General features: G+C 41.6%; 1 protein-coding gene across 4 annotated transcripts in view; it reads right to left on the reverse strand.

Moving 5' to 3' along the window:
- Nucleotides 1–24,351, reverse strand: part of TMTC1 (transmembrane O-mannosyltransferase targeting cadherins 1) — a 285,364-nt gene that overhangs the window by 87,402 nt on the left and 173,611 nt on the right. For all 4 annotated transcript variants that reach the window (XM_045462494.1, XM_045462496.1, XM_045462493.1 and 1 more), the window contains one exon: nucleotides 14,422–14,543. In XM_045462494.1, the coding sequence (XP_045318450.1) occupies nucleotides 14,422–14,543 (122 nt within the window). The remainder of the gene's footprint in view (nucleotides 1–14,421; nucleotides 14,544–24,351) is intronic.

The raw sequence follows: 24,351 nt of genomic DNA on the forward strand, positions 1-24,351 counted from the left end.
CTCAGAGCCAGGGCCACAAAATGGCAGAAGACAAGAACAATGAAGACAACAATAACAAAAAGTAATTAGCTAGTTTATACATTTATATGTTTATACTGAGTCCTTTCTATCTGTCAGGCACTGTGCTAAGAGCTTTGTATGGGCCTGTCCACAGGATAAGGACGGTATTGGCTTTAAATATATCATCTGATTTATGGGGCATTTAGGTGGCTCAGTCTGTTAAGCATCCCAGCTTCAGTTCAGGTCATGATTTCTTGGTTTGTTAGTGTGAGCCCCGCGTCGGGCTCTGTGCTGACAGCTCAGAGGCTGGAGCCTGCTCTGGATTCAGTGGCTCCCTCTCTCTCTCTGCCCCTCCCCCAGTCGCGTTCTGTCTCTTTCTCTCAAAAATAAACATTAAAAAAACATATCTGATTTAAAAATATAATCCTCAGTATTTTACATTTCATAGATGAGCAAACTAAAGGTAATAAGTGTTAAATAACTTGCCTGTAGCACCCACAGCTAATAACAGAGTCAGATCGGAAGACCCATGACTCTAACACGACGCTGTACTCCAGAAGTTGGCAAACTTTTTGTGTAAGGGGCAAGAGAGTAAATACTTCAGGCTTTTCTGTCCTTCCCACTCTATCTTTGTAGCAGGAAAATAGCCATCGACACTATGTAAACGAACGGGCATGGCTGTGTTCCAATAAAATTTATTTATAAAACAGGCGGTGTGCCAGACTCCACTCAGGAGCCACAGCATGTTGACCCCTGCTATAACCAAAGGAAGGAGAACGCCATTCCTTTCCACTCAGCACAGGCATCAGTATCAAGTAACACGGTAATTTTTTTTGGAAAGTCCTTGTATTGACATATGGTTTAAAGAAATGGTAAGCCATATAAAATAATCTCTACTTAGGTTTGCAAATTTCTTAGAGAGTATCACATTCTTAAAAACTTGAACACAATATCACAAAGATTAAGATGCTTCTCTATTATGACATTTCATCCTTCAACATCTGCTTTAATACAGATCTCAGCAGCAGGGGGTGGGGGGAATTTCTCTCTCCATTGCTAGGGGCAGGGCAAGTCCTCATTTTGAAAGCAGAAAAATCAAGCAAATGAGAAGCTACATGCTTTTGTGGCCTCCAAGGAAATGAAACCAGACTCCAGATTGCTTTAGCTAATCTGGGTAAGGGGAAATCTGGGCTCTGAACAGAGACCTCTCCACAGAGCATGAAGGAATCAGTGCAAACCACAGACATGTGACAAAATCGTAACCTGAAGAACCAAGAGCCAAACTCTGGCTGCTGATTGGCTTAGCTCATTACTAAGATGCATTTTTTTTTTTTTAATGCTTATTTATTTTTGAGAGAGACAGAGCGTGAGCAGGGGAGGGGCAGAGAGAAAGGGAGACACAGAATCTGAAGCAGGCTCCAGGCTCTGAGCTGTCAGCACAGAGCCCAATGCAGGGCTTGAACTCATGAACTGTGAGATCATGACCTGAGCCAGTGTCCGACTGCTTAACCGACTGAACCAGCCGGATGCCCCTCCTGACCTGAGCCAAAGTTGGAGGCTTAACTAACTGGGCCACCCAGGCACCCCGCTAAGATGCATCTGGAGAAGCACTGCTGCTTTTGTGAATGGAATAATTATCTGATCTCTCATCCACAGGCTGAAGGTATCTCCATTTTAGTGCATATTATAACTAGAGACACGGGCATCTCTCCTTATACTTTTATGGTGCACATCCAAAGGGAACTGAATAGGAAATGCAGGTCAACAATGTTGGTCCTTTCATATTAGAAAAATGTTTAAACCTGTTATTTGAGAACTTTGGGAGAAGTTCATCATTGTGTGAATAGTACAGACGTACTTTCATGAACCTGGCCCAGAAGCTCTCAAGCGATAAAAGAAAAACACTTCTCCTTCCTGTTCACATCAACCTGAAGAGATGACAATTTTCTATCTCTGGGGCAAGCATTTTATGATGCTTACTATAGCTTCACTTTTTGTTTAGTTTTATGGAGCAAAGAGAATCTTTTCACTGTTAAGTAGAACTGAAATTCTACCTTTTAACAAACTCAAGCCACTGAAAGTATCTATAAATAACATTAGCGATATAAGAGAGACACAATCTCACCATTTTATTACTTAAAAAACATTCCCAACTTTAGATAGTTGAAATGAAACATATCCCCGGTTAACTTCATTCTGGTCTGTTGAGTCCCCACCTGGCAAATTATGGCAGTAAGATCTTACTCTGGTCTCATGGATGGTTAAACAATAAAGCCCTGGAATGCTGAGCCCAGAACAGGTGTTTGATGCTGCAGCCGGGAAGCAGCAGGGAGCCAATGGTGCCGCCTCAGATCAGATTTAACCCAGGGGAGGCTGCCAGCTTCTGGTGAGCCAAGGCTCCCCCCCTGTTCTTTTTTTATCTCAAATATTTGATGGGTGGGAAAATTTCTCACAAGGTTGAATATATTTGGATGGGAGTTTATTCATATTCCAAGAAAATGACTCCAAAAGCATTTCTTGTACATTTCCCTCTTGTGCAGCTACTTGTCCTATGTGCTGGGCTCCTGGGGTAGGTATGAAGAGCTTCTTTCTATTGACTTCTCCACGAAACAGGTTTCTTCTGTTCTTTCCTCAGCGTATCTACGGAACACCTGGGATAATAATGCCATTGCTTTCACCTTCCAAGAACCTGATTCTCTTTTATCTTTTTGAAGATGAGATGCTCCTCTGAACCTAACTCACCTACTAGCTCCAAATTTGTAAGACTTCCTGGGTTAAATAAGGCAGGGGTCTGGCGTCAGAAAAAGCCCTGTTTGCATTTCAGTTCTGACACTGTTGTTTGATCTCAAATTAGTTAAGTTCTCTAGTTATTAACAGTCTTATTTGTAAAAGAAACTAATTTCACACTGTGCACAATGCTTGGTAGACAATAAACAGCAAATGATAACATGAACACGATGTTATAATAATAATATTGCTAGGCAATTGTTTTCTGCTAAATAGAGTATGAGGCAGGAAAGTTGTACAGTCTGCACGTAATCAGGTAGAAACCAATGTCTCTCTCTGCCAGGCTCCTGTCAATGTAGTAACTTCCTGGGGCCCATAAAACACTAAAGGCTGCTGTGGAACAAAAGTGTTTTAGCGCGAACTTCAAGTCTGGGAGTTCACAGCTAGGAAAAGGAATTCATTGGAGAATGAAGAGTCTGGAACTGGGTCCGAGGAGCTGGGTTCTTCTCTGACACTTGTGAGTTCTGTGGCTCCGGGAGATTGACTCAACCTTGTGAAGCCTTAGTTGTTTATTGTACAAGAGGTTAATATTGCCTGCCTTAGACACCTTAAAATACAGCTACTTTAAAGGGTTGTTGGTTGGAGTAAATGAAATCAGGTATGTGGACATAGTCCATGAACTGAATACAATGTGTCAGTGTTTTCAAGTGTTTATGTGTTCATGTGTGTATTTAGTATGCCATATGCTATCACATCAGTGAAATGTACTGTGCATATCATGAAAATATGTGATGAGATCTGGAAATATAACTTGAGAAATCCAGTTTATCAACGTCCAGATAGACCCAAACTATGTAATTTACAGGACAATATAAGTCTTTTAAATTTTTTTTTTCAACGTTTATTTATTTTTGGGACAGAGAGAGACAGAGCATGAACGGGGGAGGGGCAGAGAGAGAGGGAGACACAGAATCGGAAACAGGCTCCAGGCTCTGAGCCATCAGCCCAGAGCCTGACGCGGGGCTCGAACTCCCGGACCGCGAGATCGTGACCTGGCTGAAGTCAGACGCTTAACCGACTGCGCCACCCAGGCGCCCCAATATAAGTCTTTTAAAAGCATTCACAGACAGGGCCTGGAAGGCTTAGTCAGTTGATCATCTGACTTGATTTCAGCTCAGGTCATGAGCCCAGGGTTGTGCCAAGTGCGGAGCTTGCTTAAGATTCTCTCTCTCTCTCGCTCTCTCTCTCTGTCTCTCTCTCCCTCTGCCCCTCTTCCCCACTCCCACACTCTCTCTCAAACAAAATAAAAAATAAAAATAAAATATTCAAGGAAACTCCCTTAAAATTACAAACTTCTGTACAGTATCGTTTGCTTCAGAAAGGTTTGATTGACACATCATTTTATAGAACAATACACTGCAGAAAGTAAGATACACTTGTAGTGTGTTAAATATATGTAGCTATGTATTTCCACTAATGTGCATTCATAGTTCTGGAATTCAAAAAGCACTTAAGCAAATCCTCCCTTATACTCATTTCAAATCTTTCTCTACTCTATCTTTGTGAATTAAAGGAGAAAGAAGAAAGGGAAGAAAACACAAACTATAATCTCTCTAATGATTTAATGCACAATAAAGAAGCTTTTCTCTTCAACTTTCATATGAAATAAAGTATTAACTGTTTGAAAGTTCAGGTTGGTTATTTAAGGATAGAGTAACATTTTATTCATTTTGCATCTTGAGCATCAGGTATGACAGGAGCTGTTTCACAGGTGTGGTTGAACAATGAGGTTAAAAGTATCAGAAATTAACATGGAAACAAACATAAACTTAAAAATGAATCAACCCAAGTCAGGGGTGAAGATTTTTAAAAATTAAATTTTTAAACATTTTAATGTTTATTTTTGAGATAGAAAAAGAGAGAGAGAGAGAGAACAAGCAGGGGAGGGCCAGAGAGAGAGAGGGAGACACAGAATCTGAAGCAGGTTCCAGGCTCTGCACAGAGCCCTATGTGGGGCTCAAATTCACGAACCGTGAGATTATGACCTGAGCCAAAGTCAGATGCTTGACTGACTGAGCCACCCAGGCACCCCGATAAGACCCACTTTTATCACCAGGAGAATTATCCATCTACAGAGTATGGATGTTTCCCCTTGGGAGCCTTCCCCCCAGGCCTGGCTTACTTCCCTCCCAGCCTGGTGCAAACAGTCACAACCAGATTTTCTATCTGGGCATGAGACGCCTTTCAGCCAAAGCCAAAGACCTCCCCCAAGTAACTCTAAAGCTACTCCTAAAAAGTTAGAAAAACCACCTTCTCTCTACCCTCCCACAGCATGCCCATCTCTACGACCTGAATTCTATCATTTCTTCTTCCGTAACCCACCGTATTCAGCATCTTCACTTTTGAAGTGAAGGCATAATGGACAATCCATTAGTTGTTGCTGCCCCCTCCTCTATTCCGTGTGTTAACACAGAGCTGACCGCACACGTGTATGATTTGTCATGTGTCCAGTGTTCTTTAACTCTCCACAATCCTCTTTTATGAAGCATCTGTTGTGCTGGGTACCATAAGAAAACACAGACATACAAAATGGTGGTCCCAAACCTCACGAGAGAAGAATACTCCAGGTTTCCAAAAAGAGTAGGGAGGATATTTTAAGATTACTAAAATGTGTAGAAGTCACTGGTGTAGTGGTAATCATTTGGCCATGTATAAATGTATCAAATCATGTTGTACACCTTAAACTTACACAGTATTGTATGTCAATTGTATTTCAATAAAGATGAAAGAAAAAGAAAAAAAAAAGAAGTCACTGGTTTGAGATGCATTTCACTGTGCAGAATCTGAGAGAAAAGAAAAGAAATGAATTCACTTATAAGGACAAGATGGCCACACTTCAGTCAGTCCTGTGTTTCAGAACACTAACCTGCGAGGGTAGGGCTGCAGACCCAGGGGAAGAAGAAAAGAAGGAAGGAGAGACCCTTACCTATGTTGCTTTACTCTCCTTCAACTTTGCTTCCTCCAAACTCCTCGTTTGCACAGGGTAGACTGAAATAATGACTTGCAATTACCTAGCGTAGCTTATGGTATTTTTCACATACATTATTCCATCTAGGCTCATCTGAATCCAAGTTATACTCTCCAAATTTTACTTTCAAATTGTGGTTTCCAGACATTTGCTGTCCATCACTTAGGACTTAATGGACATAAACATTCATCTTTTATAACTAATAGGATTCTGTAATATGAAGGTCATGATTATAGTTCAGCAAGTAACTGCTCAAGATTACCCTCCTTTCCTGCCCCAGGCCACCCTGAAGATTGGCCAAGTGATCTGCGGCTCACAAGCACCCAATCTGCCCTCAGCTCACTTCATTTTCACTGTGGCTCTCTCTGTTCTGTTCTGTCTGTGATCTACAATCTCCAGTTTTAGTTGTTTTTTTTAAATGTTTTAATGTTTGTTTATTTTTGAGAGAGATAGGGCACGAGCGGGGAGGGGCCGAGAGGGAGCGAGACACAGACTGAGCCACCCAGGCGCCCCACACCATGTTTTAGAAGAAAGCTGAGTCTGTCCTCCTCTGCTGCTCCCCCTCCCCCCATGTCTCCCGTCTTCAATGGGAGACACCTCCACTGTCATGCAGTCGGAGGCTTCTTGCTGGTGTGATAGCCTACTCTGGGTTTCAAAAGTTGATTAAGGTTATCCTTCAGCATATGATGGAGTAAGGGTGGGAATATCTTCATGTCAGGTTGCTTGTCTCTTTCCTCTTGCTGTGCCAGAATACACTGTTCCATCCAGCCCTCTGACACCTGAATTCAGAAGAGGTGTGAGACCTAGAAGCCAGGTCTTGTGCAGTGAGGCTGCTCTCGAAGGCAGTGCCCAGGTAGGAAGGGTCCTTGCACCAGGCTTGTGCAGGGCTGTGTGAAGAGCACGACCAGGAAGGAAAGAAGGAGGGGTTTACTGAGGGACTCAAGTGAATGTGTTCTAAAACTAGAGGCTGTAGGGGCGCCTGGGTGGCTCAGTTGGTTAAGCATCTGACTGCGGCTCAGGTTGTGATCTCACAGTTTGTGAGTTTGAGTCCCACATCAGGCTCTGTGATGACAGCTCAGAGCCTGGAACCTGCTTCGGACTCTGTGTCTCCCTCTCTCTCTGTCCCTCCCCCATTCTCTCTCTCTCAAAAATAAATAGACACTAAAAATTTTTTTTTAAATATGGTGCGGGACACAGAAGACACTGGATTTAAAAGGATTTGAATACCTCTCCAGAGTAAAAAGACCTATTTACTTCTTTATTCAAATCTTGGAGCTTCCCACTGTTTCTTCTCCAGTGGTATCACTGACCTTCACTCTTTCTCTTCAGATCATTTGCTGACATCACTTTATTGCCCCTCATTTAATAGTGCACTGCATTTCTGCTTTTCCTTTCTCTGCTCTCCTTATGAGAGAACTTTATCTTAAGACGACATGATAGAAATACACACACACACAAAATGGATTCAGAGCTAAAACTAAGTAATGATTGAGAGAGTTTGGGTAATTTAGCCAACACATATGCACACCTATACACAGGTGTTCTCAGAGAGCAGGTGCTCTTGACCTTGTAACTGAAAACTCCTTCTCAACCTAATGTTTAGGTTTTTGGCAGAGTCGCTCTTTGCCAAGCCCAGGGTGCTTTTCCCATCCCTCCAGTGCATAATACAATGGGAATTTCAAACAAAAATCAAGCTAAAAAGCGAATATCTGGCTTTGCCTGGTTCCTGGGTTTTCTACTATTTTTGTGACTTGGCTCCATCAAAATCTAGTCACTTGTGTCCTCTTAAGTGACTCAGTCTTGTCACATTCCTATCAGCCATGGCCTCCAAGGGGCTCAACTTGCTCTACAAGGTATCAGTTACCTTGGGAGCAATCTTACTGGTACTTCAAGCCCCTGTTAAGATTCTACTAGGCTTCAACCCAATTGAGCCGCTTTCCGTGACATCATGTGGATGGGCAAATTTTTGACCCATTCTCATGGACTGCAACCTCTCTTAATAAGCTGCCTGTACAACTGCTCCTTGGAAAAGGAGGTCTGGCATTGCTCTTATTGCCATGGCCCCATTTCCTCCTGACATAAGTTCCTTCTTGATGCTTTCCCCACAAACTTCTAAGCATCAGCTATTCCTGCTGCTTATGAGGACACCCCATTATCTCAGAGTAGGGGCTCCACACCCGTGCTTCCTGACCACTTCCTGGTACCCACCTCCTGGCCCTGCAAAGTGCCTGTCCCCATGGCAAGTGTACTGCCTTCTTTTCTCCTTCCCACCAGGGGACCCATTGCCCTTTCGCTACTAGGCCCAGCCTGTTGAAAAAGAGCAGACAGAAGTGATCACATTCCAATGCTTGACAACAATCTTTTTTTAAAATCTTAAGCAGCTGGGGCGCCTGGGTGGCTCAGTCGGTTAAGCGGCCGACTTCGGCTCAGGTTGTAATCTCACAGTTTGTGAGTTTGGGTCCCACATCAGGCTCTGTGCTGACAGCTCAGAGCCTGGAGCCTGTTTTGGATTCTGTGTCTCCCTCTCTCTGACCCTCCCCCGTTCATGCTCTGTCTCTCTCTGTCTCAAAAATAAATAAACGTTAAAAAAAATATTTTAAATCTTAAGCAGAAAAAAAAATTCATACTCTCCACAAGATTATTCTCAATCACAAAACATTTGAACTTGGGAGCTGAGAGAGACCTTCAAGATCACGTAGCCTAGTAGTTACTGGAATTTTAGGTTTCCCAAACCTGTAAAATTTCTTTTTTTTTTTTTTTTTTAATTTTTTTTTTCCAACGTTTATTTATTTTTGGGACAGAGAGAGACAGAGCATGAACAGGGGAGGGGCAGAGAGAGAGGGAGACACAGAATCGGAAACAGGCTCCAGGCTCCGAGCCATCAGCCCAGAGCCCGACGCGGGGCTCGAACTCACGAACCGCGAGATCGTGACCTGGCTGAAGTCGGACGCTTAACCGACTGCGCCACCCAGGCGCCCCCCAAACCTGTAAAATTTCTAAGAAAGGGGAGTTGGGTGCAACCCCTGCTGCTCTTACCATCTTGTCATAGGAGAATATTTTAATGCCAAAAATATAAGAAAGATATAATTCCATAATTTAAAAACTGCATGGATTTAACTTTATGGAGCATTTATTACATTGTCTTTCTCTCTCTCCTCACCCCCTAATTTGGCCAGAGACCAGAGAAAACTCTGTCACAGAGATCTAAGCAGCACTTGGGGACCACTGAGCAAGGCCAACCCTCTGGTTTTACTGGTAGGAAAATGGGCTACCCAGGGCTGCCACGTAGTAGGGGACAGATGGGGCTGTGCTGATTCCCAGTTCAGTCTTCTTCCTACCGGATTTGCCAAAGTAAGCTTGGGTTGATGTCAAATGACGGCTCTGCTGATTTTAATATTTGGCGAAACTTTGATTTGGTCTCAAATAATCATCATTCTCCTCCAGGAAGTTTGAAGAAGCCTATGCACATATGGCTTATCAGAAGGGGTTCCCAGTATCAGATAACGGAAACAGTACGATTTGCCGGGTATGGTTCCTCATTTTGCATTCTGAGAAAGGAATACTGCAGTATTGCTTTAATAGCTACCTGTGTAAAATTAAAAATTCTATTTCAAATTGACAGGTATGATTTGAAGGTATTTCTCAAAATCCATAATGAATGGGAGTCATTATTTTTCCAATTGTCTGTGTCTGATGTGTCCAGAAGCTTAGGGATTATACAAGAGAAATGGCATCTTTCTAAGAGTAGGGTAATTTTTTATTTTCCTTTCTTTCTTTCTTTCTTTCTTTCTTTCTTTCTTTCTTTTTTAAAAATTTTTTCAATTTTTTTAATTTATTTTTGAGACAGAGAACAACAGAGCAGGAGCAGGGGAGGAGCAGAGAGAGGGGGGGACACAGAATCCGAAGTGGGCTCCAGGCTCTGAGCTGTCCGCACAGAGCCCGACACAGGGCTTGAACTCACGGAGTGTGAGATCATGACCTAAGCTGAGGTCGGACGCTCAACCGACTGAGCCACCCAGGCGCCCCCATTTTTCTTTCTTTCTTCCAACACATGTTATCTAACTTCTCCTTCTGTGGTCTCAATTCTCATTTTTTTAAATAATGTATTTTATTTTATATTATTTTATTTCATTTTATAAAATAGAGAGAGAGAGGGAGAGAAAAATTTAAGCAGGCTCCATGCCCAGTGCGGAGCCAACACAGGTCTTGATCTCACGACCATGAGATCATAAACTGAGCCAAAATTAAGAGTCAGGTTCTTAACCAACTGAGCCACCCAGGTGCCCCTCAATTATTCTTGATCAATGCTATCCACAATATTGTTTCTACCTTCACTTATTCCCATCCATTTCTTCTCTCCACTCATTCATGTTTTCTTAAAGTAGCTTAGAAATTTGCTCTTTGGTGCTGAAGTGAATAAATCACCCTTAATCTGGCATGTAAATGGATATCTATCTGATCACTTCCTGTGACTTCATTTGAGAGCTCTCAACAACTATTTCTGCTTCATTGATTCAAAGAAATTTTAGTCCTTTGAAGCATTCTAATGTGGTTTTTATAAAATACAAAAAAGTAGCCATAAAATTATATCCCTCTCTGGAGATAAGAATAAGAGATCAAAAGTTCTGTTAGAAAAAATGATTTAAGCACCAAACTCTCCTGCCTGTTCAAAAAGGAAATCCACAAAATAGGCACATATCACCAGAAGAAAAGATTATTCCAATTTCTTTTGGTGGTGAAACTCTGACCCTAAAGCCATGCAATGACAGATGGATAGCCTATTTCTGTCCCTTTTATCCATAGATTTCAAAGTGCAAGTGAGAGGAAGGTGATATTTTGGGTCTTTTCTAAGTTAGGTTGGAGGGAGGACAGAAGCCTGAAGATTTGAGTGGCTTGTTCATTGTTAGGCATAATGGCAGAGATAAAAGACCACTTAGTCTGACTCATTCTGGGCTGTCTTATAAAATAGCCTAATCAGCTCCTGGGATGGATGGGACTCACCCAGGCTTCAGTGAGGGTGTACATGACTTCTGTGGTTTCATGGATGGGATCTAAGGCCAGGATTTAGCTCCAAATAATTTGAAATAAACACTTAATGACTAGGAAGTTCAACTTCCTCAGAAGAATTACCAATTCAGCTTTTTACTTTATTGTCCTATTGCTTGCTAAAGTTTTTGGGACAACACAGATTTCTGCATAAAGATGACTGAGTGTATTATCAAACTGCCACTGAGGACACTGTGCATATGCTTTCTTCAAAGACCCTGGAGACTTAATGCTGTGGAAATTGGCTGTTTCTTGTCAAGGACAATAATGCAAGGAAAGTCACGCAGAGAAGACTCCTGTGTGTATAAAAGGCTTGGGAAATGTTCTTCACCATTGCCAAAGCCAATGTGTAAGCATAATAAATGCAACAGGCAACATCCAGTGTTCTGACACTTTCCCAGGGATGCCTGAAGCATGTGCAAAATTTTCTGTGGCCCCAAGGCAACTTTCAGCAGCTCTAATGACTACATCACAGCCAGTTTATAATACTGACAGTTTTGTATGAAAATGGGGGACTTTCTCTGGAAAACATTTTACCCAGCAGAGACCAGCGGCCCCATCTCAGTGGAGAATAGTAAATAGTTGGGCAAAGACCTGCTGAAACCCTTGGAACATGATGACTTAATGTCAATACTGCAATGCATAGATGCAGGCACTTGGGGAGAAAAGACAAAGACAGTCATCTTTTAAATGAAGACCAGCTTATTGACACTGATTTTGGAGGACCCAGCACCAGGTATGCAAAATGCAGCAAAATCCAAGTTGTTTCTGAGAGGCGGGCACTTGTTCTTGGAAATACTGAGGTCTTCTTCATATTCAGAACTTTCATTTTTTTTTTTTTAATTTTTTTTTTCAACGTTTATTTATTTTTGGGACAGAGAGAGACAGAGCATGGACGGGGGAGGGGCAGAGAGAGAGGGAGACACAGAATCGGAAACAGGCTCCAGGCTCTGAGCCATCAGCCCAGAGCCTGACGCGGGGCTCGAACTCACGGGCCGCGAGATCGTGACCTGGCTGAAGTCGGACGCTTAACCGACTGCGCCACCCAGGCGCCCCTCAGAACTTTCATTTTAATCCAAATGAGCTTAGTCCTAGCTGGAAAAGGGCAGGGATACTACTTTATTTTAAAGAAAAGAAGTAAAGTCAGAGCAAGGTCTATTGAAGATATGGCAACCCAAGAAAAGCCAGAGCAGGCATGATTCTGCAGGCGTTAGGGAGATATGCCTACCTTGGCGAGAGGAACCCCTTATTTAAGTAGGACACCCCACAAACGGTTGATAACAATACTATGGGCTTTCATAATGTTTATAATAAAGATCTCTTCCAGAAAAAATGACATTTTAACTTCTTGTTTAAAATTCCTGCCTCTGGGGCACCTGGGTGGCTCAGTCGGTTAAGTGTCCGACTCTTGGTTTCAGCTCAGGTCATGATCTCCTGGTTTGTGAGATCAAGCCCGCATCCAGCTCTGCGCTGATTGTGCAGAGCCTGTTTGGGATTCTCTATCTCTCTCTGCTCCTCCCCTGCTAGTGTGCTCTCTCTCTCTCCCTTCTCTCTCTCTCTCAAAATAAATAAACATTTAAAAAAATAAAATAAGAAAATAAACTCTGGTACTTTATTCCCTCAGAAATTGTTCTCTCATCTCTAGATTAGACAAGTTTACTGCACATGTAATTCTTTGTCACCCAGACTCACAGATTCCTGAGGATTTATAACACAGGACTCTTAAAGTACAAGTCCTAATTACCAAATGGAGTTGAGCTGAAAGTACATTACTATGTTCAGAATTTCTCCTTCTTTTCACTTAGAAAGAATACTGAGATGTTACTAGCAGAGAAGCAATACAGTTCAGAGGTGAGAGGATCCCTGACTTCAGTGGGGAGCTATGAACCACTACACAAACAGTGTGAATTCACTGACAAAGTAGAAGATGTTTAGCACAGTGACTGACACAAAATAGACGTTCAATAGAAGTTTTGATACAATTCATGTTATTTACTGCTTATCCGAAGTTAAACCCTTTGAGGGCAGAAACTGAAATTCAGTTATTTTTGTAGCCTCAGATTCCAGTACAGCCTGCAAATGTGTTCCGTGAATGCCTGTTAAGTGAAGAATGAACACAGATTCCACTTGGAATCCTCAGGACTACAGAGAAAAGCTGACTGAAGCCTGTTTCAGCTGGTCTAAGCAAAAACATATAGAACAGATACCGATGTCCCCTTTGCCCTTCACATCCCCTATTACTGGCAAGCCTTTATAAGCCTGTTATCTTAAAGCAACATAGAATACAAAGAATTTGTTGTATTTTTGTCCTAACGAACAGTATTTTTCAAGAAATCATTTCCTTCCCAAATTGTATTAAAGACACATAAAGAAAATTAAGGACTGCCCTCTCTCCTTGACCAAGTCAAAACAAGAAGTTGCAAAGACTTTGAGAAACTGTTAGGCACTTGGTTTGGGAGTAATCAAACGTTATGAAATTAATTTCTAATTATACATATGTAAACTTCTAACTCAATGTCAATTAATGAAACTAAATTTTATTGATATTTAAATTATTTTTAAAATAAAATGTAAAGTTAATTAAAATTCCTAATTCAATACCAATAAATAAAATAATGATTTCCTTATAAAATTTTGGTTTAGGATACTGCCTTTTATAAAAGTTCATTCTTATATGACATTCACGATACTACTTAATTTTAGGAAGTTTATTAAAATCCCTATTTTAAATATGAGACAGGGTGCCTGGGTGGCTCAGTCAGCTGAGCGTGGGACTCTAGATTTTGGCTCAGGCTGTGATCTCAAGGCCCTGTATATGGCTCCATATACAGGAGCCTGCCTGGGATGCTCTCTCCTACTCTGCCCCTCTCCTGGGCTCTCTCTCTCTCTCTCTAAAAAACAAATAAAGATATAAAAATAAAAATGAGAAAGCCTGGGTTCAAAAAAGCTTCATATCTTGCTCAACGTTACACAATGGATAAATGGCAGAACCATTTAGGGGACATTTCCAGACATCTGAAAAGAGACGTGGCCTTGAAACACTGACATTTGAATAAGACAAGAGAACAGACAAGCTGCAGCACAGTTCAAACATTCAGAGATAAGTGGCATTATGTAATCACATATGGCTGAATACCCTTTATAATTTTTAACCATTTTTTTCTCAAGGACAAGTTTTCCTGAGATTGTTCCTATTTTTAAAATAAAAGAACAAAGAGAGACAGAGAGAAAGAAGGAAAAAGATAGAAGTTAATTACAATCATGCTACTTAACATAGTTAATAACTTTATGCAAATCAAATATTTCTAGAAAATTACTACAATTACATTTAATGAAACATAGATGTTGTGGTAAGTGCTGCTAAAATCCTGAATATACTCAATACTTCATATTACCCAGCCAGCTTCCAACTGGAGGTAAGACATTGTAAACCAGGGAGTACACGTGCGAACTTGATCTCCCCCAAACTTCTCTGTGGCTGTTGTTAAAGCTGAGCTAATAAACACCTCTGCTCCACAAGGACCTAATTGTTACATGCGCAAAGGACCGTCCCTCTGGAACTATCCGTGTTGGAGACAGAGGGCAGGTCTCGCAAAGAGGAAATCACGAGCAATAATTACCTAGGCATGTAAAGGACTCTCTCGGCCACCACAAAACCCACCCTGAAGAAGAGATTGCTGGCTGGAATGAACGGGAAAACCAGGAACAACAAGCCCACTAAAACTTCCTTGTGCTCCAGTCTCTGAAACACACAACAGTGAAGGACAAATTAATTTTTAAAAAATTTCACTCCAGTCTGCATTTAACCATCTCTTTCATTCTCAAGTTCTCATTGAAGGCATGAATACATTAGACAATGTAAACCTTTTGATCAGTGTGCTGAATTCGTCAGAGAAAGCCCTCAGGCTAAAACCTCTGGCACGTCGCATGTTTGCCACCCAGAAACATCGGATAATTGCACAACACGATCAGTGACCATCACTCCTTGTTCTATGCCTGCCCTACAGCAACCCTACTTCTTGGTTCTGGACCCTTTCAGAATTTCTGTCCCCCCCAGGCAACTGGTTTCCAGAGAGTAAAGCAGCTTGATAGAATCCAGCTCACTAGGACATTACTGTCCTCTCAGAAATAGAATGCATTAAAAAAAAAAAAAAAAAAACACAAAACACAAAACCTAAACACAGAGCTCACCAGGAGCTTAACATAAATGAAATTAAATGCAAATATGGTAAAATTCAGGGAACCAATGAGAGATCATTAGAGCTGAGGAATTTTTAACTCAATTTAGCCAGTATTTATTCCATGACATTTTTTGGTATCAAAAATCATTACAGTAATTCATTATATTGACAAAGCACCTTTCTCTAATATTACATATATTTATTGTGTATATTAACTTGTAAAGACTTTCCTGTCACTTCTAGTGAACAGAAAAAAAATATGTGTTACTAATAATTTGTTGTAATGGACACTGTAAAAATTAGTTTGTATTCCATGAATATATAGTATGGACACATTTGAAGGAGGTCTATTTAAAACAAAACTTAATATATGGATGAAATTATATTTTCTTTTTTAAAAAGCTTAAGAAAACCAAATAGAACTCTGCATACTATAGTCACAAACATTTCACAGTCTATTATTTTAATAACTGTAAAATACTAAATAAAAGAATTTTAAAAATATAAATAAAACCGCCTAGCAGAAACTACCAATGCTTTAAGTGTACAAAGATTTTTAACATCTTGAGAGATCTGTCACCTGGATTTTATTAAGAACTTTGTTTTGTTGACTATAACATATAGAGTAGTAAAATTTTAGAGAGCAATTCCATACGAATAAATGTGATCTGGACGATTTCTCTTAAATAATTAACAGTTCTATAAGTTCCAATCTCATTTTTTAACCTAGCGGAACCATCTTCTTTAGAATTAAAAGATGAAAGAAAAAAAAAGGCTCTCGTAACAAGCCTTCAACTGAAATGGATGCAACAGGATGTTATATTTTCTTGGAACATCTAAAATTGAGGGAAAAAATAGGTGAGGAAAGTAGCAGGTTCATCATATTTAAAAGCTGCAACCTATTTTTTTAGTTTAGATTACACGTTGAGTTTACAAAGTACATTTCGTCTCAAGAACTTAAAGTTTACATAATTTAAAAAAGAACCAACATAAGAATCCTGTGACATCAAAAGCACGTATTTCTTGCTAAAATTGAAAATGAATCCCAGAGAATGAGTGTCTTGTCCAGTGCCCTTCATGAACTCCCCGCAAATTACTGAGTACAGAACTGGTGTTCTATTTTTATAGATGCACTTTTATTTTTTAGCTATAGTTGAATACTTCGTTCAAACCTGTCAAAAGCTGAAATATTTTTTTACAAAAGAATTCACATATTGTCCCACAGAAATTTCCAGAGAATTTAGTATGCTCTATTTATTAATCCTATAGAATTATGAAGAAAAGAGTATAAATAGAACTCCAACCAGGCCATCATCCATGTCCCATGTAACATCCATAGTGTTACAGCCAATAAGTCACCTCCCTGCCCCTCTTCAAGGTTATCAGAAAACGGTCCCCCTGAGATAACCTTGAGGGAGGCATCACTTACACCCAACTCATACCCCCCCCCCACTCTTCTCCCAGCCCTGCAGGGGGGCAGGACCACCTTCCCCACCACAACCTCCCACCCCCTGCAGAGCTCTGGACTCCTGGGCACAGGGAGACGAGAGGGGAGAGTGGAAGAGTCCCTAGCCTCCTCTGGAAGACTGACTTGCACACTGAAAACTCACAACCCCACGTATTCGTTGTTCCCCCACCGGGCTCTTCAGGCCCCAAGTGCATCTTTATTTCCTTCATGGCCATCATCCCAGCTGTAATGACACATTTATCTCCGTATTTACTGTCTTTAATGTCTGTCTTCCCCAGCAGACTGTGAGCCATGAGGGCAGGGAGCTGGTCGGCTGTGTTCACTGGTGCACGACCTATGCTTAGCTCAGTGCCTGGCACTTAATGGGTGCTTAGAAATATTTGCTGAATAAATCAGCGAATGGATAAACATACTGGACAAGAGAGAAACTGGATGTGAGAAGGGGAGAGGGTAGACAGAGCATCTTGATGAGGTGATGATCTGAATTTAAAAAAGGAATGCATGCTTACGAGGCAGACAAATGTGGTTGTGGTTGGGATGGGAGGGCAGGTCACAGCTGGGCACACTCCAGGGAGAAGATGTAGCATGTACAAAACAAGGAAAAGACTAGACATGTTGGTGGGCGACAGAAAGACAAGCAAGTAAGTCCATGTCCAGGAGTTGATGTCTAGATTCAAGTTGTGGCCCTGCCACCAACACACTATGAGTCACCCTGAGCAGGTCTGTCAGCCCTTTCACCCTGAGACTATAAAATGAGACACATGAGGCTTATGGCTCAGTGGGCTGGATCATCCGGAATATTCCTTAGTGAACGGAACCCCACATCATTGGACGTGTGAGTTGTGAGCTCAGAGGCCACGGCTCCATACTGCTGGTAGGGGGGGCTGGTCCTATAGGGGGCTTTTCTGTTTTCAAAACATTCAGTTGAAGACAGCACCCAACCTCAATAAAGTTTTATTATTTTATTTTGTCTTGAGAAAAATAATATTCACGAAAAACTCTTTATTCTCAAATTAAATTGACCATAATGCCCTTTGTCTTTAAGCCTCTTCTGCATTCAGACAAAAGAGAGAGAAAATATTCAGAAACGTATTTCTTTAAACTGCAAGTCAATCAACCAATCAGAAGGTTGTAAAGTTGGGGGAAAATGTCATGGACGTGGCTGAATTTCCTAGAATGAAAAAGACTGGGAGGGAATCCAATTTTGTATCTTGTGGATTACAGATGTGACAAAATTGGCTAAATAATTTAAAGCTTGTTTTAGCCTAATAGATTCAGATGAAACTCAAACAAAATATGAGTGGTGGGGGGGGGGGGGGAGAGAAACTCTGTGGCACTTTCCAAAGTACACAAAGTGCATTCCACTTCTAAAATAGAGGCAAATGGAAATTTACTTATTCAAATTACAGTAGGGCATGAAAAGACAGGATTAAAAGGGCTAATAATATGGCCATTGATAATACACATTATTTGTCCAATTAACCGTCCAACTTCAGAGAAATTTATTTCTTTTTTTAAATTAAAAAAAAATTTTTTTTAACGTTTATTTATTTTTGAGACAGAGAGAGACAGAGCATGAACAGGGGAGGGGCAGAGAGAGAGGGAGACACAGAATCTGAAACAGGCTCCAGGCTCTGAGCCGTCAGCACAGAGCCCGACGCAGGGCTCGAACTCACGGACCGTGAGATCATGACCTGAGCCAAAGTCGGACACTTAACCGACCAAGCCACCCAGGCACCCCAGAAATTTATTTCTTTGAGCTTTAATTTGATGATCAGTAAAACAACAGAAAGCATATTGATACCCATGGCATCTGGAGGAAGAATGTGTGATAGATTCAGTATGACAGACGTTAGCTTTGATTCTTTTCTGCTTTGGGACAATGTGGAGAAGCATGCCCCTGAGCTGCACAGAGATGACGACCTTGCAACACCTCTCTTAGGGTGATGGCAGAGAATTGACTGACTGCCATCTGCACAGCCACATATCTGACCAAGCAGCTAAGGCAAGAGCCGTGGTTTTCTCAGGATCGTAATTGACCTCAGAGGAAATGTCGCTCTAGAATCCAAGTGTAGCCTAGCCTGGCAGCTTCTTGTTTATCTCTTCCCCTTCTCACTCTCAGTTCAGTTCTCAAAGCATATGTCACAGATAAGGACACAAACGCACCTGTGCACTGTGGCCACAGCACCCAGCAGGGTGTGAGTGAGCGTTCAGGAGAAGAAGACCCCTTCGTGCCCCATTCAAAACAGACATCTACTGCAGGCTGTCCCCTTCCAGGGAGGCAGAGAACGGGCCTCATTATGGTAATTTTTTATAAAAAAATATTTTTCAAGTTTAATTTTTTATTTTGTTAATGTTAATTTTGAGAGAGAGAGAGCACATGCACGCATGCAAGGAGGGGAGTGGCAGAAGAGAGGGAGAAGGAGAATCCCAAGCAGCTTCTGCGCTGTTAGCATAGAGCCCCAATGGGGCTGGAACTCACGAACTGCGAGATCATGACCTGAGCTGAGATCAAGAGTCAGACGCTTGACTGAGCCACCGAGGCACCCCCATTTTTTTAAGTAATCTCTACACCCAATGTGGGGCTCAAACTTAAAACCCCAAAATCAAGAGTCGCATCCTCTACCAACTGAAGCAGCCAGGTGCCCCCTCATTATAGTAATTATCATCATCATCATCATCATTATATTTTCTCCCACCTCTACAGTTTACAGAAAAATGCTACAGTGCCTTTAGGGTGAGAGCATGTTCTCCTAGTTCTATGTGTAGCACAGTTATATTTCAGTCCTAAAGATGTATTTGGCAGTTTTGAGCTCTAGCTGTCTACATCTAATTTATCAATCTTCAGGGAAGCTGATGACAGTCAAGCTCCCCTCTTCGGCCCCAGGAGTAAGGCATTTGCCAAGCTGACAACCGAGATGGCTGAATACTTATGATGCCCTCCTTTTTCCTTCTGCTTATGGGTCTACTTCTTCCATTAGACTATGAATTCCTTGACGACGGTCACTATCTCATTTAAATCTGTTACCTAGATACCTGGCACACACATAACTGGCATTCAACAAGTATATATTGTGGTAGTAAAGATCAGCGATGAAAGCTGGATACACATCGCCAGGGTTCTTGAGCACACCGACGGCCATTTCGGGGACTGCCCACTAAGGAAATCTTTTACTTTTGGTAACCCTCTGAAACACAGTTTTTGCAACATTAATTTGGGGTGAAAAGTCCTCAGACTTTGAGCATCCAAGAGCATCTTGTAAGGGTCTGGCAGTACTGACCAACAGCACTGAGGTGTTTTAATCAAAATACACGCACACCTTGGGGTGCTGGATGACTTAGTCGATTAAGTGTCGGACTTCGGCTCAGGTCATGATCTCATGGTTCGTGGGTTCAAACCCCGTGTCGGGCTCTGTGCTGACAGCTCAGGGTCTGAAGAAGCCTGTCTCGGATTCTGTGTCTCCATCTCTCTCTGCCCTCCCCTGCTCGCGTCCTGTCTCTCTCTCTCTCAAATATAAATAAATATTAAAAAAATATATATGCACACCTTCTGCACTGCTCTGATTCCGTTCACTGCTACTTATTACTACTCTGTCTTGCCTGGTCATATGACTTGTGTGCTCCAGAAAAGTAACATCTTTCACTTTACGGACATTCAATTTTAATTTTTAAAATACTTTAACTCATTAAAATATCCAATAATATTACTATCACTGTCATTGTGAAAGTTCTTTTTAATTGAAGAAGACAAGTTATTTAATCCATTAGAGTCCCCTATTGTTTTATGTGACCGTGCAGTACTGCCTCATATCTTGTGAGGGGCTTGTCCTAAATTCCCGGTTACGGAGCTGGGCACTGACTTAGGCTCATCATCTGGCCAAGTGACTTCCTAACTGCAACCTTACAGCAACCAATCCGAATTTGTTCAAGTTTAATGTTTATTTTTAGTTTTGAGAGAGAGAGTACAAGTGAGGGAAGGGCGGAGAGAGAGGGAGACAGAGGTTCCGAAGCAGGCTCCAGGCTCCGCACTGACATCAGAGAGCGCGATGCGGGGCTGGAAGCCACCAACTGTGAGATCATGACCTGAGCCGAAGTCAGACGCTTAACTGACTGAGCCACTACTCAGGAGCCCCCAAATTTGTGCAAGTTTAAATAATGATTTAACCTTATAACAACTCTGTGGAGGTTTCACTACCCCTGTTGTAAACCGTTATATATATGTCTTAGACCTTTGGTCCCTTCACTAATAGCTATAACCATAATCAGCACAAATGCCAGAGTTCCTACATGATTTCTGTGAGAAATATTTCTCAAGGTTGCACACAACTTCAGATCTTCTTCCTGAAAAACTTGTGAACCTGGGCTCCCCCTGTGCGGCTTTTGTACATTGTAACAATTCTTTTGTGGCCCAACACTTCTGCTGTCCACAGGAAATGGATTGGTGAGTCTCCACTTGAGCAAATCGGAGGCTTAGGTTTATTTAAAACATCAGGGATTTTAAATCTACAAAAGCCCTTAGACACTCTCAAGGATGGTGATAATACAGACTGCATCAAATGAATATAGAACTGGTCCCAAAACACTAACCCAGAAGCCACAAAGGATGATTTCGAGACCAGAATGGGAAGTGTCAAGTGAGAAGAAGAAAGACAGAGCTTGGCTGTTTGGGGCAAGAGGATTCTGTCTGAGCTCTGCACAATCGTACCTTGAACTTATTCCGCCTGAGTCGTCCTCGAGTCTACCTGATGTTCAGTCCTGTCTGTGTTTGCCTTTGAGTTTTACAGCCCCTCCCTCCTCCACCTCTGTCTGGCAGTGGCTCAGTTCACCCATCTTCAGGCATAGCTCCTGCCTGGGGTTCCTCTCCGTGGTTACAGTTCTTACCCCTTTGCTTCCTGGCGGCAGTCTTCTCTTTTGCCTCTTTGGCCCATCTAGTAGGTGTCACTTTGCATGTTGGTCCGTTTATCACTACAAACGGACCCTTTGTAAACTCTTCAGTCAGCCCGTTAGCCGTGCCATGTACTTCCTGCCGGGATACTGACTGACAGATCGGCTCAGAGTGGAGGCTGCAGGGATGGAAGCAGAGCTGTGGATGCCAAAGAAGGATCAGAACTCTGGCTTTTGTGAGCTGACAGGAGCCACCTCCAGCCCACTCTTGACTTGGTCCCATCCTTACATTGTTATATTTCCATTACGTTCCAGCCTGTGGCTAAACCACTGACATTATGGAAGATTTTAAATGTTGTATAAAAACAGGAAAGACAAATACCAACCCGAGAGAGCTTTTTATCTGGCAAATGGGATTGAGACCAATCTCTCAATAGCTGAAGAGGAACTTTTGAATTTTTACTGCTATCGCAATATCCAATACAACAGACTGCTTGTTATACCTCAGATGAGACCTAGAATCTAAACTCCGTAAGAACAATGCAGGAGGCAAGAGGAATCTTGGGGCGGTCTTAAAGGTAGAGAGAGTAAGGAATATTGAAAGCTGATTCTCAGAGCTTCAGTCACAGTGGCCAAATCCCTAGGATTGTATCTTCAACTGGGACCCTGAGTTAGATCTAAAGACCACAATGCTGCACTGTGAGAGGTTGAAGGACAGTCCTCCCATGACGTGAACACCCCTCACACCTCACATGTAGGCATGGAAAACACCACTTGTGATGTTTCTCTCCTAGTCTGAGATCAACGGGATAAGCTGAGCTGGGACAGAAAATGGCGTAGATTCAGGATCTCAACGGCATAGCTGCCAACCCACACTCTCGCTGGCTCGAGCTGGGGATGTCATTTCCTCACTTCCATGTGCTCTAAAATGTACTCATAAATGCACAGGGAGAAAAATTGTTAAAGGGGAAATGAATGAAGAAATTATACCCCCTCAGAGACAAAAGCAGATCTGTACACTCCGTGTCTTCTCTGAGCCAATTTAAACACTGAGTCTCCCCACGCCAAGCTTTCCTTCACCAAGAAGCTCTGCCAGATGCACTAATGACCAGAGCCAAAGGCAGATTAAAATCAGAGCATTCATAAACGGACATTTTCGATTTCTGGTCTTTGGTTCTGAACTTCGTTTTTCTGCGCCGTTTTTGGTCTGATTTGTTTTTAATCAACAGTCCGAACCTCCTTGCCAACACTAGTTCCTGAGATTGAAATTCCTTATCTCACAAGAGCACACAAGCACGTTTCAAAGTTAAATCAGGTGGAAGGGTGAAACTCTCAGATTACCTTACTCTAATTGAGGATAAACTAATTCATAACATTATTGGGAAATGGATGGTACGTTCTGCATACACGTGTTTTAAATGTTTAAAGGAAAGTAAAAGCAAAAATCTTTTCAAAGGCACTTTAGAAGAGGCACGATCGGTAAATATCAGTCTAGTGCAAAAAACTGCCATCCACTTCATCACGCATTACTAAGGAGTTAAAAAGGAATTAAGTAAATTAGAAAATGTTGTTCAGGAAAGCTTTCCCTGATTAGAATGAAAATTTACGAGAATTTTTGGAGACACGGGAGAAGTCACAGAAAGGAACTTTCTTCATCTCTATCTGTGGTTCTGAACAGAAATGGAAAAGGCACTAGAAAGCCACAGTAGAGGGATGAAAGGTCACACCAAGAAATGATGGTCTGTGTGCTATCACCCATGGGGAGACATGTGGTGGCGGAATGAGAAGGCACCTGGTAAGTTGCAAATGGTAGAGGATATGGGGGAAACAAGTACCTCTCAAGCACAAACCATATGCCAGACCTTTGGCTGAAATTTCCCCACTGAAATCGCATGCTCATATTGAACACAGGTAATTAACCCCAGTTTTATAGATAAGGAAATTGAGGCACAGAGGCCTTAAGACAGATCTAAGGTGATACGATTAGTGAGAAACAAGGTTTCAAACTGAAGTCTGGGTCACTCTAAAGCCTGTTCTCTCCCAGAGTCCAACTGGTTTTTGGAATCCAAAGTGTGTGTTGGGGGTGTGGGGGGATTTTAGCCCTTCACTGCCTTCTGGTTTTGCAGCAGAAATACACTGACAGCAGATGAGACCCTGCAATTTGGAGGTGACCAAGTAAGGCACTGCTAGGGTAGTCTAAAAAATCATACCCCAAGGCCTGCGACAGAAGGCACCACTGATTCACTTTGCCAGATCAATGCAGATGCCAGTGTTCTACAATCTCCAGGAATGCAGCAGGATGTGTGGACAGAATACGTGTTCCCTGTCAAGTCTTAGGCTTGAATTAATGGTTTCAAGCGGTCCGTCTACTCGTTCTGCCAGCCAGCCTCTGGAAGAAAGGACATACCCATGTCTACCGGCTGCAACAGAATAAGACATAATTTATTTGACTGATCTTGGTTACTGAATTATAAGTCAAATTTATCTTTGAGAAGTGTTGAGGGGGAAATGATGGTTTATTTTGACATAAGAAATCAAATAATGTAATGAAACTGCCCTCTTTAGTAAGGAAAATAAGAGAACATTCATATTCTAGTGACCACAGAGGCACAATGAATAAACTAAGTGGGCAGCTAAGTGGGACAAGCCTTCTAAATTTTAAACCTATACATGCTCTGTAACTTGTTACTGCTCTAAGCTTCCATTTTTAATATTCAACCATTTATCTGTGAACTGTTTATGCATAAGTCTTCCAGGAATATAACAACATGATAACCACTTACTCTTATAACATTATATATTATAATATATATAATATATAATGTCATAATATGTTATATATTATATAATATGTTAAAATATATATTATATAATATGTTAAAATATATTATATATATTATATATAATATGTTATAAGAGTAAGTGGTTATCACATTATATATATTTATATATATAAATAAAAATCAGGATTTGGAAAATCAACAGTGGTGTTGCTCTGAGGGGTGTGTGTTTATATG

The sequence above is a fragment of the Leopardus geoffroyi genome, chromosome B4, assembly GCF_018350155.1.
Source record: "Leopardus geoffroyi isolate Oge1 chromosome B4, O.geoffroyi_Oge1_pat1.0, whole genome shotgun sequence".
Lineage (NCBI taxonomy): Eukaryota > Metazoa > Chordata > Mammalia > Carnivora > Felidae > Leopardus > Leopardus geoffroyi.